Source organism: Myxocyprinus asiaticus, chromosome 10 (assembly GCF_019703515.2).
Source record: "Myxocyprinus asiaticus isolate MX2 ecotype Aquarium Trade chromosome 10, UBuf_Myxa_2, whole genome shotgun sequence".
Classification (NCBI taxonomy): domain Eukaryota; kingdom Metazoa; phylum Chordata; class Actinopteri; order Cypriniformes; family Catostomidae; genus Myxocyprinus; species Myxocyprinus asiaticus.
Genome location: NC_059353.1, coordinates 29912532 through 29931728, shown reverse-complemented (window position 1 = coordinate 29931728; position 19197 = coordinate 29912532). Strand labels below are relative to the sequence as shown.

Genomic DNA, 19197 nt, shown 5'->3' with positions numbered 1-19197 from the left:
TGTCCACACTGAGGCCGTTGTTAAGAAGGCTCATCAGCGCCTCTTCTTCCTGAGATGGCTGAGGAAGTTTGGAATGAACCGCCACATCCTCACATGGTTCTACACCAGCACTGTAGAGAGCATACTGACTGGCTGCATCTCCGCCTGGTACGGCAATAGCACCGCCCACAACCGCAAAGCCCTGCAAAGGGTGGTGCGAACTGCCAGACACATCATCGGAGGTGAGCTTCCCTCCCTCTAGGACATATATGCCAGGCGGTGTGTGAAAAAAGCTCGGAGGATCATCAGAGACTCCAGCCACCCGAGCCATGGGCTGCTCTCACTGCTACCATCAGGCAGGCGGTATCGCAGCATCAGGACCCGCACCAGCCGACTTCATGACAGCTTCTTCCCCGAAGCAATCAGACTTTTGAACTCTTGATCTCTCACGATCAATATACACTACCGGTCAAAAGTTTTGAAACACTTGACTGAAATGTTTCACATGATCTTAAAAATCTTTTGATCTGAAGGTGTATGCTTAACTGTTTGAAATTAGTTTTGTAGACAAAAATATAATTGTGCCACCATATTAATTGATTTCATTATAAAACTAAAATTTTATAAAAATAAAAATGTATTTTTTGAAATTGATGACTTGGACCAAATAATAAAGAAAAGCAGCCAATAAGTGCCCAAAATAGATGGGAACTCCAATACTGTTTAAAAAGCATCCCAGGGTGATACCTCAAGAAGATGTCAAGAGTACATGTCTGCAAATTCTAGGCAAAGGGTGACTACTTTGAAGATGCTAAAATATAACACAGTTTTGATTTATTTTGGATTTTGTTAATAATCCAAATTCCCATAGCTCCATTTGTTATTCCATAGTTTTGATGACTTTACTATTATTCTAAAATGTGAAGAAAAAAAATTATAATAAAGAATGAGTGTTTCAAAACATTTGACCGGTAGTGTACATCAGCACTCCACTTATTAATCTTATTATCTCACACTGGACTGTCATAAATTATATTCTTTCTTAACAACACACTGGCAACTGACCATCAACCGACAGCCTGAATGTCAATACAGTACAATACAACCTACTGTACATTTTATATATACTATATATACTATTTTTTATTATATAATTTGTATTCTATATTGTGTGTATTGTATACTGTACATTTGTATGTTATTATTTGTATATTGTGTTGTGTAATTATGTGTATATTAGATTTTAAATTGTGTTGTGTAAATCTGAAGTTTATTGTAAATCACTGTCATGACTGCTATGTTGCTCGGAACTGCACCCAAGAATTTCACACACTATTGTACTTGTGTATATAGTTGTGTGACAATAAAAGTGATTTGATTTGATTTGACCAGCAATGCTGGTTATTTCAGCTGGGAAAGCTTTAAAGTCTGTGTCCATACAGAAAAGACTTTAAAAAATAAACCTACTCTGAGAAATATTTACTGGAGAAACAAGTGTAACAACTAGCCCCGGTCTCCCCAATTGTTGAATATTCATGACTGACCCCTCCCCACCCCCATCCCCACATACACACCTCCACCTCACACCCCACCCCCTCATGCACAGACTTGTGTTGTTCTGATCTCTGGTCAGATTTGAGTCATTTCAAACACACCTACAGATGATACAGACTGTCAGACTGCAACATCCAAAGAAGAATCTTCATTAATATAATCCACTAACCAGGAAAAACAGATGATTTATACTGTATTAAATACCAATATTTTATTTAATAGGATTTTAACTGCATCATAATCTCTCACATAATGGTTTCTCTTTTCCACAGAATAATTTTTCCCACACGACCAGACTCAACTCATCTTCAGAGATTATAAAAGGTCAAATTCAAACTGTTGTTGCAATCTTTTTTCCATTTTTATGTTGGTTTACCTATCCAGTCTTCTGTTACTAACAATATTTTATGTCTTTTAAACATCCTGCAAGACTTATGAGGCTAGGCAGAGCTGAGAAACTCAATCAAGATTGTGGCAAAGAGAGAGAAGTTTAAAATATATTATACTGTACAGTTGATGTAACAATTTTAATGCATATGTTGTTAGTGTTAGGAGTTCTTTAAGTGGGTGTTTTCAGTGGTTAAATTACTGTTGTGTTTTGCAGTTGCTGGAGACTAGGTCAACAAAGACAGACACAGGCGTATTGTGTATTCTGTGGACATGATGTCTGATGAAGAAGATGGTGTTGTCTGTGCAGTGTGGGTTGTAAAACTAGCAGCTTTGAGAAGATCTGTTCCAGGATCTACAGAAGAGACTTGATGCAGACCCACACTATACTAGAAATGATAACTTTCTTGTGATGACAAGTGACAGAGTCAGATGCCAGTTCATTTACTGAACTCTAATTGAAGCTTCACAATGTGTTTCAGATGTTTGCACATTTTATTTGTAGATTTTGTATATTTCATGATTTCAATTTAAATAAAGATATTTTAACCCAATTATTGTCTCAGCATTTATGTCAACATCGATTAAAAGCCTGTAATAAGAGGCATAACCTAAATGATGTTTGGGATTGCGTGGGGTAAGTTTTAGGTTTAACCCATAAAATGAAAGCTAATGCATGCAGTGGCCAATTAGCCGTCAATATTTAGGGACGTGCTAAATAAATAGTAACCAATAAAATGAAAGACAGTGTATGCAGTGAACAATTGTTGTCAATATTTAAGGGTAGGTTAAGTTTAAGGGCAGCCAATCCAGTTTGAGATAAATGACCAACAGAGGTGATCATTTTATCTAAAAGGTGAGAAATGCAAATGTAACTCTCAGGTGTGAAAGAGTCTCCTGACAGACAACTTAAGAGGATTACTTACCATGGCATCAAATGGCCATAACACGGAAGGAATCGTCAGTCACTATACATCCAAAATGGTATATAATCGGATGTACACGGCCCTGTGGAATTTGAGACTCCAGGCCAGTAGATTTCTGAATATGTCCAAAATTGAGCGGTTTATACAGGAGTCTACTGGTCCGAATACAGCTCTTTTCATGCAGTGTTGTTTTCAATCAGCTGAACAAGTTCTTTAACTCGAATGGCTACTTGGACAATTTCCAGTCTTGTTTCCGACCACATCACAGCACAGAGACGGCACTCATAAAGATACATAATGATATTTGGCTAAATACTGATTCAGGCATAATATCAGTACTGGAATTACTAGATCTCAGTGCTGCCTTTGACACTGTTGACCACAACATTCTCCTAGACAGATTGGAAAACTGGGTAGGGCTCTCTGGGACGGTCCAGGTCATATTTAGAAGGGAGGGGCTACTATGTGAACTAAGGGAACTATGAATCTAAGTGGACATCTATGACGTGTGGAGTTCTACAAGGCTCAATTCGTGCACTGCTCCTGTTCAATCTGTATATGCTCCCACTAGACCAAATTATGAAAAAGAACCAAATTGCTTACCATATGCAGATGACACCCAGATTTACCTAGCCCTATTGCCAAATGACTACAGCCCCATAGACAATCTGTGCCTGTACACTGATGAAATTAACAGTTGGATTTGCCAAAACTTCCTTCAGTTAATTTGGCAGTCATTGTATTTGGCAACAAAAGTGAAATTCTCAAGGTGAACACATACCTTGACTCCAGGGGTCTAAAGACAAAAAATCAAGTAAGGAAACTTGGTATCATTTTGGAGTCAGACCTTAGTTTCAGCAGTTACATCAAATCAATAACTAAATCAGCCTACTATCAACTAAAAATAGTGAGAATTAGATGTTTTGTATCCAGTTAAGACATAGAAAAACTTGTTCATGCTTTCATCACCAGTAGGGTGGGTTACTGCAATGGACTTCTCAACGATCTTCCCAAGAAGACCATTAGACATCTGCAGTTTATTCAAAATGTTGCTGCCAGGATTTTTACTCGAACCAAAAAATCTGAGCATATTACTCCAGTCCTCATGTCTTTATACTGGCTTCTAGTTATGTTTAGAATTGATTTTAAAGTACTATTACTCGTTTATAAATCACTCAATGGCATAGGACCTAAATACACTGCAGATATGCTTGTTGAATAAACCTATCAGACCTCTCAGATCATTAGGATCTAGTCAGTTAGAAATACCAAGGGTTCACTCAAAACAAGGTAAGACAACGTTTAGCTATTATGCCACCCGCAGCTGGAACCAGCTTCCAGAAGAGGTCAGGTGTGCTCCAACTGTAGCCACATTCAAATCCAGACTGAAAACACATCTGTTGTGCATTTATTCACTGAGCACTGTGCTGCGCTTACTGATTGCACTGCATCATTTTATTTCTGTATTCTTTTTCTTTTTTATTCATTTTAATAATTTTTACTTTTTTAAATTGATCTTATTACTTTTTATTCTTAATTCTTGTTCTTAATTGATTAAAAGTTTTTTAATGTATTTTATATATATATTTTAAAATAATTTTTATGTAAAGCATTTTGAATTGCCATTGTGTATGAAATGTGCTATATATATAAACTTGCCTTGCCTTACTGTCCATTTTTACTGTATGGAAAAAACAGCTTGGACATTCTGCTAAATATCTCCATACAGGGTTGTAAGTTACATGACAGTGAGTACAAGATGAAACAATTTTAATTTTTTGGGTCAAACTATATCTTTAAAGGAATATTCTGGGTTCAATACAAGTTAAGCTCAATCAAAAGCATCTGTGGCATAATGTCGATTACCACAAAAACGTATTTTTCTTAAAAAAATTAAATAAACGCAAAAATCGGGGTTCCAGCACTTACAATGGAAGTGAATGGGGGCCAATTTAACATTTAACATTGAAATACTCACTTTTTCAAAAGTATAGCCACAAGACATAAAGGATATGCATGTAAATATGATTTTAGTGTGATAAAATCACTTATAAACCTTTTCTGTGTAGTTATAGACAATTTTACAACTTTGTTACCATGACAATGTAGTCAATAAACCCTAAAACGACTGTAAAAAATGATAATTTAAACAACTTCACAGCTCAAACAATACACAAGTTTTGACAGAAGAATTATTGCAAATGTTTTTATATAAACATTTCTGTGTTTAAACCCTCCAAAAATTGGCCACGTTCACTTTCAGTGTAAGAGCATCACTGTAACCTCAATTTTTGCTTTTTTTTTTTTTTTTAAGGAGGAACGAGTCGAAATAAATGTTTGTGGTAATCAACATTATGCCACAAATGCTGTCAATTTAGCTTAAAGCCTGCTATACACTGTAGGATTTTTACAGTCCTTTAAGATTGTTGCTTGTCAGGCTATACAATATGAACGCATTGATATCTCCATGGCACACTGTGCGACATTATGTCAGACTGTACGATACACATCCTAGCCGACTGTGGTCCCAGTCGTCCCCGATCAGTGAACGTGACTCACGTTACGGGAGCGTTGTGGAATAGAAGCGAAATGGTGAGATTTGCCGGCCCCAGGGGAGCATTTTGTTTCTGAAAGTCAGGACATCAGCATTTCCATTGCTCCAATACCACTCCATCACGAGCATAGGCTAACACAGTGGTTCTCAACCTTTTTTTGATGAACACCCGCAAGTCTAGATAAATGTTTTAATGTAAAGAGGGACTTGACGATAAATTTGATTATTATGACTGATAAACACCCCCCATTTGTAACCTAACAACCCCCTCTCTACTAATTTGCTCTCAGCGCCCCCTGGCATCCTTTGAATGGCCCCGTTGAGAACCCCTGGGCTAACATATAAAAAGAAAGATGGATTTTGTCAAATAGGCCTATAATAAGACAGCCTGCTTCAAATACAAAAATTACAGATGTTGAGAATGAACGCGAGTGCGGGAGGTAGCCTACAGTAATAATTAGCTACCTCAAGTAAATATTAATTGTGGAAATAAAAAGATTTGTGGCCAGAAAAATGACAAACTTCTCTGTTCACATATGAGAAAACAAAAAAGATGGATTATAGTATGTCTTTCTCCTCTAGATTAGTAACCTTTTGGCCACGCAAAATTGAGAAAATTCATAGAGGCTAATAATATATCGCACTTGCAAATTCCCTATGGATAATGCACAAACATGACATAGATTTCTATAATTGTATTCAATTGCATCTGCTGATTTGGATTAAAACGTCCCATGAATACTTACCAATATAAATTGTTCAAACTTTTTTTTTAATAAAATTGTAGTGGTGTGAATCTTAACTAAAGAAGGTTACAGATGTTTAAAATAAATGTATTAAAAGTAAAATAGTAATTAAAATAAAGTTGTAAAGAAAATGCATGATAAATGTAAAGAAAAAAAATTGTTAAGAAAATACAATCATTTTTCATTTTGTAAGCTCTGTATTTATTTAATTCAGGGAATAATGCTTTCATATTGTTGAAGTGTTACATTTTCTCCAAGTATTTTCTGCTTATTTATTTATTAAAACTTTTTATATAAAATGAAAAAAGAAACATAGAAAGAGCTAGAGTAGAGTGATAACTGGGCACAAATGTTGCTATGGTGCAGACGCAGAGCAGGTTTCTTTCGAAGTGTATTGGGGTGCGAGAGAGGAGTGGACTTTCTCATCTGGCCATCCTAATAGCAGTCACACTATACAGCTGCGATGCAAAATTTCTGACACTGCCAGAACTTAGTTGAAAGCTAAAGATCATCGTAAAGGCTATTAATCGGCTGTTGGTGAACATGTCACACTGAACATTGTAAGATTGCTGATTTTGCCCTACAATGACAGAAATCTTTTAGGATTCCCAAAATTTGTCTCAGACGGCAGAATCGTGGCCAAAATCGAACAGTTTGCACCGGGCTTAAAGGAATAGTTCACCCAAAAATGAAAATTTACTCACCCTCAGGCCATCCAAACGATTGATTATTTTTAGAAACAAAACAATACTTATATACTTTTTAACTACAAATGTTTACTTCCGTACATCTCTGTGATGCGCACTCATGAGAGGGATGACGTAAGCTCGTTGGTAAGGTTACACTTCACGTGGAGGAGGAGGCAGGAAGCGCGTCATTGTTTACAAGAGAAGGATCACTATACAAAAGTTTAATTGTCTTTGCATTTGTATAAGTGTATAGTAAAAAACAGTCATTTGGCGTATGTATCCTGGATGCTTCAACCTTCAGAAACCCCAATGAAAATGCACGGCGGGAAAAATATTATCTTTTCATCGATTGCCTATACATGATCATGAGAGATTGAATCTCTGGCTTATCGTGCTGAACCTGGATATCAGTACACCCCTACATTCTCTCAAATATTGGAGGGTGCGCAGTGAACATTTTACCCCTGAAGATTTCAGACCATCGAAAGAAACAAAGGGTCGATATATGAATTCATCAGCTGTGCCCGTGCTGTTTTCCAGCGAACTCAGGAATGTCATCACCCGATTTCTAATTCACCGCACCTGCACTCAATTCATTCGCTCATCACTGCCTGCATAAATAACTCACCTTCACGCCACTTCACTCGCAGTGTTTATTTACCTGTCTGTATTTGCTCTTGATCTTCGTCGATATCTGTTTAGTGTTTACCCTGTTGTTTTGCTTGTTACCTCTTCTTTAATTTGTGAAGCTTCTCTTCTGTGATATTGTTGTGGCTTCTGCTACCTCTGTGAAACATCACTCTTGAAGTCTTGGGGTTTTGATGCCAGAAGATAGACTTTATTATCAGAGATAGCAAAGCCGAGTTGCTCCCAGCACAACTGACTTTCTGTATTCAAACAGGCCTATATACACATATTCACCTAGGGCGTGACCAATACACCCCATACATTTTGTTCTGTGTCTTCAGTCTGTTTAGAGAACATTAAACTATGAGAGAGGACCCTCTCCATCTGGAACCTTTTTATGGGGCCTTATCCTATATTTTCTCTAGTGTCAAAACATGAGACTCAAGTTTACCATATATGAGTACCATATGTGATCACACATTCCATTTTGAGTGGCATCCTTCCCACAGGCCTCTACACACACACAGTAAAATACATGCTATACCATCAGAAATAATTGTAGAATAAAATGTCTATATTCACATTGATTATACTTGATTAATTTATATTTAATTGATAAAAATATTCCACAATATCACCTGTACCATTGATCTCACTGTGTAAGCCCTGTAAATCCTGTGAATCTCAGTAAACGCTCTCGCACTTGGTTTCACTAAATACAACTTGTGTGTCTTGATTTCCTGACAGTCATATAGCCTATATATTTCTGCTAAAGAAAATATTTTTTTATTATTATTTGGAAATTAGTTTTTACTTTATTTTATATTGTTTTGAAATGGTTTTGGACTGTTTAGGTTTGTGAACGGCACTTGGTTTGTGCAAGTTTCTATTGTAAACAATGACGCGCTTCCTGACTCCTCCTCCCACGAGACACGTCACCTTACCAACGAGCTTATGCCATCCCTCTCATGAGCGCACGTCACAGAGATGTACGGAAGCGAACATTTGTAGTTAAGAAGTATGCAAGTATTGTTTTGTTTCTAAAAATAATCAATCGTTTGGGTTCAAAAGAACTTTATTTGTCGACTGGAGTCGTGTGGATTATTTTGATGCACCCTAAATATGCATTTTGAACCATAAAAAAATGGAGTACATTCACTTGCATTGTTTAGAGGAGGAGGCCTGAAATGAAATCCTAAAAATCTTAAATTCTGTTTTTATGAAGAATTAAACTCAGATACATCTTGGATGGCCTGAGAGTGAGCAAATTATCAGCAAATTTTCATTTTTGGGTGAACTATTCCTTTAATTTGTCCTGAACCCAGAACATTCCTTTAATAGGCAGGAACAACATTTTAAAAGAATCTTTTTCCCCTTACCTTTTGTTCTTTCTGTCATTCTGGGTTCTGGGATGTTCTCAAGATCTTTGCCTCTTTCTTCCTCAGTCTTTTGTTTTTCCACTCCTCCACTCCTATGATTACTATCATTTTTTACCAGTCTGAAGACACGAAGAATTTTATGTTGTGAATTTTTTTCAAATGATCTTCAAACCGTAGATGTGAGTTTGTGTGGGCGTACCTGTTAGTTGAGCTTGTATTTGAGGTGAACTGATCAGGAGGCTTCGGCTGACTTGCTTCTGCATAAAACAATTTGAACCATCTTTGTGTTAGATTTTTATTTTGCAAAAGTCATCTTTTGAAATGCATCTCATTTTATTACCCATTCGCCTCCTATTTATTTCCAAACCAACCTAAAAACCAACCTCATACCTTTGCAGGCCTCCAGCTGTCCTGTTAAAAGTTTCCGGATTTCTGTAACCCACATGGTCTTAACATCCTCAGACAAGGCCTACATGACCACATATATCAGAGAGCCACATATAAACCCGAGACATGACATTTGGTCAGTGCATACTTAACACATGGAACATGACCTCTTCAATAGAAATTTTAACTTAAAGTCTCTATGTCCTCCACTCCCAGATACAAACACCCACACTCCTATACTCACCTGTACTGTGTATACCTCATCCCTTGAACTGGAACAGATCTCAAACTTCTTGCTGTCCCCTTTAGCATGCTCTGTTATTCCAATAGCACTCATCTAATACAGACAGAAGAGAGAACACAAAAGAGATGAGAAATGTAATTAAAAGAGAGGTGCTACAGGTAAATATGCTATTTGTTTTTACTTCCCTTTAATCAAAATAAAACTTTGCTATAGAAAAAAATATATTTCTGAATTTGTTAGTTAACCCATTTAAATGTTTTAAATATGAAAATTAGACATTGTACAAAATGTGCACAAGTTAATCTAAAAAGTGATAAAGTCCCCACAAAAACTGTCAAAACTTTACTTTTTTTAATGTGACTCTTTTCTCAAAAAGGTTGTTTTAATAACATTTTGTGGATGCAGTTAAATATACTTTTTGCCCCTTTTTCTCCCAATTTGGAATGCCCAATTCCCAATGCGCTTTTAAGTCCTCGTGGTCGCATAGTGATTCACCTCAGTCCGGGTGGCGGAGGACGAATCCCAGTTCACGTGGCTTGTTGAGCGCGTTGCCACGGAGACATAGCGTGTGTGGAGGCTACACGCCATCCACCGCGGCAACCACGCTCAACTCACCATGTGCCCCACCGAGAATGAACCACATTATAGCGAACACGAGAAGGTTACCCCATGTGACTCTACCCTTCCTAGCAACTGGGCCAATTTGGTTACTTAGGAGACCTGGCTGGAGTCATTCAGCACGCCCTGGGATTCGAGCTAGCGAACTCCAGGGGTGGTAGCCAGCGTATTTTACCACTGAGCTACCCAGGCCCCCACTTTTTGCCCTTTTTAATATAAAATGCCCAATAAAGTTCTAAAGAAAAAAGAACCAATGATAATTAATGAAATATTGGATTTGTTTAAAAAGCAAAATGTCACTTCAAGAATTTTCTTGTTTTTTAAATGCAGATGCAAATTTGGTATTTGAAATGTCAAAATACTGAGAAAAGTCAAAATCCTTCAGTCAAACCAAAATCATAATTTAAGCCTTTAGTACCTCCCATTTAATTTAACTCAGTATGGTAGAAAACAGGCTAAGAGCACAACAGACGAGTGGTGACCTATCAATATGAGGTTATAATTTTGAAAATATAAAGCTCGGTATTATTACACAATAAATATAAATGTAAATGTCGCTAACACTCTCTCTATGCCCAAGACTAATGCTCTCTCATACATATACTCACGCTGAGCTCCTGTTTGAAGCTATAGGAAGGGGCTTTCTCATATCCCTCCCCACTCTCTTCTCGTCTCTTGCAGAAGAGCAGAGCTTTCTCATGCAGGAAAAGGTGTCTCTGCATGGGCTTAAACCTTGCAAGCTCCATCACCTTCACATGACCTCTCTTATGCTCCGCCCATACACTGAACGAGCCCTGCATAAGCAGGCGACCAAGGTCTCCAAGGTTACCCTGCAAGAAATCAATGATTATTAGTTGCTGTTAGTTAAAAAAAGTGTCTAGCTGTATGTTTGTGTTCAGATATACTTTGGGCACAAACTGCTAAATCTGTAAATAACCTTTCTTTTTCATTTAAAAAAAAATTATTGGTAGGGTTTGGGTTAGGATAAGTCTGTAGTAATTAGGAGACAAACACGGAAGGTGTTGAACCCTACTGTTTTTGTTCTTACATATTTCTCTTCTTCTTCTGGCTGGGAGACTATGGCAGCACATATGGTATAAAGATTTGAAATTTGGAACACTGATTGGGCACTGTACAGTCTTCTGACCAACTCAAACCCTCTAGCACCACCAACTGCTTAAATTTTCTCTTCTGATTAATTAAAAAAAAAAATGTTTATCTGACTTCTTGCTTAATGCAAAGCTCAGTGAAGTCATTGATTTGAACCTTGGATTGTAAAGAAATAAATGTTTTGCTACTCCTACAATTTTGTTTGATCTATATAATTTTGTATAATATATTTAGGTTTATTTACAAACAAAAGAAGACTATGTTATTTCCCCATTTAGAGAGCTAGGTAAACATGTGTGTGTTTTACCTCATATCCAGTGATGGCGATGAGGTGCATTGAGTCATTAACAGCCTTCAGGATGCCCAGTATGGAGGAAAGAGCTGCCTGCAGCTCCAATGACCCCTCACAGCCTTTGCTGTATTTAATCATCTCCTAAAACAGAAAAAACACATTTCTTTTAATCTGCTTCACAACAGTCAAATATGCTCACACAATTCACTTTCTTAAATATACAACCGTGACTGGGTTGGCCAAGTTGCTGAAAACCTAATAGGTGTTGTTGATGTTCAAAAGAAGTCACGTGAGCTGTTTAATTTGATAAAAGGTATGTCTACATAGTACATCAACTCTTTATTTTAAAAGAACACAGAAAATCTTGTTTCCCTTTACATTACCCCCTTTAAAATGCATGACTACACTTACTGTATCTCATTTACAGATGTGTAAAACAAACACTGACTGATTACATATCCACATACTGTAATACCTTCAGCAGGAGCTGATATTTAGTGATCCTCTGCACAGGTTTCAGTAAGTACGAGTCCAGCCCCAGTTTGTGCTCAAGTTTCTTCTGGCACTCCTAATAGCACAAACACAAACTGGTAAGGTTGCTCAAAAAACTGTGGTCTGTCAGAGAGGGCCTGATATCATTAACATACTGTGGCAAGTATATATGTGGGAGAGTGTAGGACTATGTTTGGAATAGAATACTAGTATACTGCTTACTGCATACTAGGGATGTGCACCAGTAATTGACCTATTGTGTACTTGTTCTGTACCAGGCTGGTCGACTATTAAAAACACTACTCGATTATCGCTAAATTATTTTCCATTGCTCATTTGTGTGGGGTGGGAAATGCTAAATATGCTGTACTTTTCCTCTGAATTTCAAATCTCGCACTTACAATTGAGTCCACTGTGGGCGCTGTGGATCTGTGTCATCAAGGCGTTGCTTGAGTGAAGGAACTATGATCGGTATTTGGCTCTTGTTGGAGTCAAGCCTACCAACGTACAAGGATCTGCTTTTGTGGTGGAAAGCGAAAAGTGGTACCAGAAAGTGCATTTTATAAAAAGACAACTTTTGGGAGTCACGTGATGCCATGCGAGGTTCGGACGTGTGAACGGCAGGCTCTGCGCATTTTGCTAGTTTTAAAACTATTAATGTCATAAACCGATGAGATTTGATACACCCTGTTCCATAACAGTTCTAGGAAGACAATATGTCAAATAATTTAAAATCCTCAGGCTCTGGAGACATTAAAAGACACTTATGTGCTCATGCTGATGCCCCTGACAAGGCCACGGACCAGGGAGCCGATTTTGTCGGAGAAGTGAGGGAAATTCAGCGAGAATTGTTGAACATGTTGGCAATGCTGACGAAGGTCGTTGCTGACTGGAGGATCTTTAATATATAAAGCTGTAATACATTGAACGATCACTGCCATGGAGACGAAATTCCATGAGAGGTGGTTACAAGAGTAGGGGATGTCGAGAAACGGATCGATTATCTGGAGTCATCGGAGGGGGAATTATATGCTAATTCGCTAGCAATCAAGGTGGATTTGGATCCGTATTGTTGGAATTCCTGAGGGAGCAGAGGGTCAGAATATGGTGGAATTCCTGGACGGGCTCTTTCCGAGTCTGCTCGACATAACAGACTATAAGCTAGAAAAACGAGCAAGCTCACAGGGCTCCGGCTCGGCGATCCGCTGAGGGAGACAGGCCCTGATCAATTCTGGCCAAATTTCTGAGATCATCCGCTAGATATCTCGTGCTACGTGAGTCGCGGAGTAAAGGAAGGCTTTCTTGGAAAAAACACAGCATTTTCTTGTTCCCAGACTTTGCAAATTCGACAAAGAGAGAAACGTGATCGATTTAAGGAATGCAAGAAACTCTTACATCAAAGGAAGGTCATTTTTGCACTGATGTTCCCGGCCAAATTGATAGATAGATGCTAAGGATGGCTGTAAAACATTCACATGCCCACATCAAGCATTGTTCTTCATAAAGTTATTTTGTGGTACTCACATTGCAGTCGAGTGGACCGACTCACTTAACATTCACTTGACTGTTCGAGGACCTTTTTTGTTTATTTTTGTGCTGGTTCCGCCTAGTGGCTGGAGTTTGTTTTGTGGAATAACACTCCTTCAGGACAATGTTGTGGATGAATCTGCATGTTCTTTGTACTTATGCCACCTATTGGCTGTAGTTTGTTTTGTCGAGTATTTCTTGCAAGACATTGGAGTGATTAGGTCATTTCTTACACTCATGTAGTAGTTGAATGGGCCGGCTCACTGAATATTCGTTTGACTGTCCGAGGAAAATGAGCGGCTTTTAAAATTCTTTTTTTTTGGCTGGTTCTGCCTAGCAGCTGGAGTTTGTTTTGTGGAGGAACACACCTTTGGGACAGTTATGTGGATGAATCTACATGTTCTTTGTGTTTATTCAGCCAATTGGCTGGAATTTAACCTTTATATATTATCTTTTGTTGTGTAATTCTGTTTTACAAAATTTTTATAGAAACACCGGACTTGAGCATTCCGACGGCAAAAGTGTCGCGGGGGCTCTCGTAGGTGTACATGGACTGTTTGAGTTTAGAGGAATGGACGGCAGTTGGCGCTGTCATGCGCGGGGTTAATGTGCACATTTTTCTTTTTTCTGTTTGTTTGGTTCTGGGGGAAGTTCGGGGTTTGATTGTTGCATTAATGTTGGAATGTGGTCTTTATTATTTTATTTTTGACACACAATCTATTTTTCTCATATGTCAAAATGTCAAATGTTAATATGAGTGGATTGTTTCTCTCCACGTGGAATGTGATTGGGTTGGTGCACCCCATAAAAAGAAGGAAGATTATTTCTCTTCTTAAGCGTAAGAAATATGATATAGTGTTTCTTCAAGAAATGCATCTTTCCCCGCAGGAAGCTGACAAATTTGGGAAGATATAGGGTGGACAGGTCTTCTTTAGTGCTGGCTCATGTAAGAGCAGGGAGTCATTACACTGATAAGTAAGCATCTACAATTCAAATGTCAGATTAAAGATAAATTAAGAAGAGTCATTATAGTTTTAGCAGAAATTCGGGGGAAAAGTCTTATTTTGGTGAATATTTATGCACCTAATGTTGATGATCGGGGCTTTTTTTATAGATCTTGAAGGGAAGTTGCTAGCCGCTGGCACCCCTCGTGATATAATATTGGGAGGAGACTTTAATGTTTTGATGGACTCAGTCCTTGATCATAGTGAAGCAAAAGTGTGCAAGCCCCCTAGAGCAACACTGATGCTTTACAGGATGTGTAAAAATCTTACAGTCTTACTGATATTTGGAGACTATTGAACCCATCTGGTAGGGACTATACATTTTTTTCATTAGTCCATAAGATTTACTGTAGAATAGATTTTTTTTTTTATATCTAAGTCCCTCATTTCATCTGTTGTTGATTGCTAAATTGGAAACATTCACCCTGAGATCACACCCTGGTGTGTTTAGGGGTGTTGCCACATACGGAGAAAAAGAAATCATATAGTTTCCGCTTTAATGTATACCTTTTGAAAAATCCTGAATTCCAACAAATGCTAAAGGCTGAAATCAATGTTTATATGGAGACCAACTGGTCCTCAGTATCCTCTGTGGGCGTGGCTTGGGAGGCACTTAAGGTGGTTCTTAGGGGCCGGATCATACAGTATACCTCATTCACCAAAAAATCCAAAGCACAAGAACTCGTGGAATTGGAAGGAAATATTAAAAGTGCCGAAGCAGAGCTGAAGTGCCAAATGTAGTCTAATGGCCTCAGAGAATTGACCCGATTGAAATACAGATATAATACTATTTTGTCGTGGAAGGTGGAGTTTTGGCTATTCAGGGCAAGACAGTCATACTTTGAGTCGGGAGACAAAGCAGGGAAGCTTTTGGCTATATAAAACAGAGAGAGTCTTTTTCTACCATTCCCTCAGTGAATTCTGCTGGTGGTGAAATATTTACCTCGGCCATTGATATTAATAATGCTTTTAAAGAATTCTTGATCTCTATAGTTCCACGTCATCATCTACTGATGAAGTATTAGAAACTTTGTGGAACCATTAGATCTTCCTAAACTGACGACTGAGCAAAAAAATTATCTCTTAAACTTGGAGGAGCTTGGTGAGGTAATTAAGCAAGGATCCGGGGCCAGGTGGCTTTGCCGCTGAATTTTTTAGATCTTATGCTACAGAACTGGCTCCACTTTTGCTAGAAGTTTATATGGAATAATTAAAGAATGGAAAGCTTCCACAAACCATGACACAAGCCTGGACATCTCTTATACATATTCAGGTGGGGTTTATTCAAGGTAGTAGTTCTTCTGATAACATTAGACGTTTCATCAATATCATGTGGTCAGTGGCAAATGATCAGACCCCAGTCACTGTCATCTCACTTGATGCCGAAAAGCCATTTGATATGGTAGAATGAGATTATCTTTTTAAAATGTTGGAAATATATGGGTTCGGGAATACTTTTATTGGATGGATTAAGTTACTTTATAGACACCCGGTAGTGGTGGTACAAACAAATTGATTAATTTCAGATTATTTTACTCTGGATAGGGGCACCCGGCAAGGTTGCCCTCTTTCCCCATTATTGTTCTGTCTTGCCCTGGAGCCATTAGCAGCCGCGATAAGAAAGGAGGATGAATTTCCAGAGGTGGTGGCGGGAGGTGTGGCGCATACACTTTTGCTTTACGCAGATGATATTTTATTATTCGTCTCCGACCCTACTAGATCTATGCCTTGCCTCCACATAATTATTAATTCCTTTTCTAATTTCTCAGGATACACAGTCAATTGGTCTAAATCCAAATCTTTGGCTCTGACAGCGTACTGTCCGGTAATGGCTTTTCAGCCGGGTGCCTTCCAGTGGCCCAAACAGGGCATTAAGTATTTGGACATTTTATTCCCAGCAAATTTGTGTGATTTATTTAGAGTCAATTTTGAACCTTTAATAAAAAGGTTTTTGAGCGATGTGGACAGGTGGGCTTCATTACATTTATCTATTATTGGGAAGGTTAATGTTATTAAAATGAATTGTATACCAAAATTCTACCTGCTACAATCTCTCCCTGTAGATGTCCCCCTCTCTTATTTAAAGCAATTTGATAGCATAGCGAAGTCTTTCATTTGGAATGGTAAATGTCCCAGATTACATTTCAGTAAGTTGCATAGGCCGATTGACAAATGTGGGCTAGGCCTACCCAAGATTTTGTTTTATTATTATGCATTCGGTCTCAGACATTTGGCTCATTGGTCATTTCCACCTGAGAGAGCCCCTCCCTGGTTTTGTATTGAACAGGAAGTTCTTGCCCCTATTGCGCCATTGCAAAGCCTTTCTATCAAACTAATCGGAAAAGTTAAGTTACACCCTGTTATCTCGCATTTGGACGCGGTATGGACAAAAGTGTCCAGAGTGTTTAATTCAGACATTTGTTGCCTCGAGCATATGGCTGAACCCCAAATTATGTATTAATAAGTCCCCTTTCTGCAGGTCAGAGTGGATTGTGAGGGAGGTCAATACACTCAGTGACATATATGAGAGTGGAGTGTTGAGATCCTTTGAAAATTTGTTTAAACATTTTGGGATTCCCAGATCTCAGTTCTTTAGGTATTTACAGCTGCACCACTTGCTCTGTACTATGTTTGGGAGTAGCATACACCCCCCTAAAGCGGCAGATACTCTGGGAGTGGTGATTACTGCTTTTGGAAAAGGTCATGAGACATCAGTGTATTACTCGCTGCTAATTCAGAGTCTGGGGGACGGAGCTTTAACTTCTGTCAAGAGATTATGGGAGAAAGATTTAAACTTGGTATTGGAGGAAGGAGTGTGGGCTAGGATTCTAAAAAATGTCAAGTCTGCATCTAGAGATGCAAGGGTGCACCTTATGCAATTCAAGATTTTACACAGATTTTGTTGGACCCCCTCTAGATTGTATAGGCTTGGTCTTAAAGACACCCACCTGCTAGCTATGCCAATCAGAAGTTGGAGACACAACCCATGTTTTTTGGTGGTGTGTTAAGATCCAATAATTTTGGTTTTTATGTGCAATGTATTGGGCACTTAAATTTCATTTCGCCCTAGACTCTGTATTTTAGGAGATGGGGCGGTCATCAACATAAACACATAAGAAATTGGGTTCTAACCAGTGTCATGTTCGGCAGAAAAATTGTTTTAAAGGGATGGAAGTTGGCTGGATTGCCCTCATTTCAAGAATGGTGCACGTAGATGGGGAGGGTGGCGGCTTTCGAGGAAGCATCATGGGAACTGGGGAGTTGGGATTCATTTGATGCCTTAAATATATATATATATATATATATATATATATATATATATATATATATATATATATATATATATATATATATATATATATTTTTTTATAATCATGATGTTGTTGAGGGTCAGGGTGGGGCTGGGGATTGGGAGGGGGAGGGGTAATAGTGGGGTTAAATGTTTATTCTGTATATATATGTTTTGCTTTGTTATCTATATGAATCAATAATAAAATGTTAATCAGAAAAAAAGACAACTTTTACCACTTGTTTATCTGAATAATAACATGTGTTAGCCTTTACATAGACCCAGAGTTTAAATATGTGCATTACCCTAATGACATCAGTATTGGTTTCTATGTAAGCTCCGGGTGAGTGCAATTGTTTAGTACTGTTATTTTTAAAATCGTATTTTGTTTTATTTTTTATTAATGCATATTGTTAATTTCATTTTTTTCCCCAAAATATAAGCATAGCTTGTTGAAGCTAGCTTATTTTGAAACCATTCTTGGTAACGTTTGTGAATAAAACATATATATATATGTATAACATTTGTGTCATACTTGTTATTTTTGACTTAAATTTTTATGTACGATTAATCGATACTCGTTTTTTGTAAGTTTGAGTTCTCAACTACAAAATTACTACCAAAAGCCCATCCCTATTGCATACTGCACAGTATATACTGCATACTGCCTGCTATTTTAAAAAAACAGTATGTGAAACAGTCTACAGTATGTGACAATAAATGTTTCAGTGGTGTGCCACATTTGTATCACATGACGTCAATATATTTATTGTTTAATTAATTGTTTAATTCAATTTGTGGAAATATGTCTAAACCTTTGGCAGTCAGACCAAATAATAACAGATAATTGATTAACTGATAAATACTTTTAACCGATATTTGCACATTTCTACCAGTTATCTGGTCTTTAATATTGGGTTTTTCAATAAAGTTAGACATAGCCCAAAACAAAGAGGAATTCAAGAAGGAAGGCACATTGTGATTCCAAAAAAAAATTTTAAAACTTAAGTTTCCTCTGGTTCATTCGTCACGCTGTGAAAAGAAAAGTCAAGTCAAGGACATTACACTATGGTATGCAGTATCTCATGGTTGTATACCGCACATTTTGGCAAATGTGGAAGGCAATCGAGGTACTCCATACATACAGAAAATGTTAATACTGTACACAGTATTCACACTACATACTGCAAAAATAGTATGACTAGTATGGTAGTATGCTATTCTGAATATGTGTCTGTGTACATACCTGGAAGAAGGCACAATCCAAGCACTGCCTCCAAAGGCTCTCAGAGCGAGGCTTGTTGTGACAGTATTTCTCATAAATCTGCAACTCCCCCATCTAAACAGAAAAATAAACTCACCCTGGACTCTGAATAATAGTGTTTCCTTCATT

General features: G+C 37.8%; 1 protein-coding gene across 5 annotated transcripts in view; it reads right to left on the bottom strand.

Moving 5' to 3' along the window:
• The window catches only part of LOC127446797 (guanine nucleotide exchange factor DBS-like), an 86556-nt gene that overhangs the window by 15652 nt on the left and 51707 nt on the right, over positions 1–19197 (bottom strand). For all 5 annotated transcript variants that reach the window (XR_007898249.1, XM_051708012.1, XM_051708013.1 and 2 more), the window contains 8 exons: positions 19051–19143; positions 11968–12060; positions 11508–11633; positions 10699–10920; positions 9473–9565; positions 9232–9310; positions 9041–9098; positions 8842–8960 (listed from right to left, as the gene is read on the bottom strand). Coding sequence is in view for 4 of the 5 variants with exons in the window: in XM_051708012.1 (XP_051563972.1) it covers positions 8842–8960; positions 9041–9098; positions 9232–9310; positions 9473–9565; positions 10699–10920; positions 11508–11633; positions 11968–12060; positions 19051–19143 (883 nt within the window). In the remaining variant the exon portion in view is untranslated. The remainder of the gene's footprint in view (positions 1–8841; positions 8961–9040; positions 9099–9231; positions 9311–9472; positions 9566–10698; positions 10921–11507; positions 11634–11967; positions 12061–19050; positions 19144–19197) is intronic.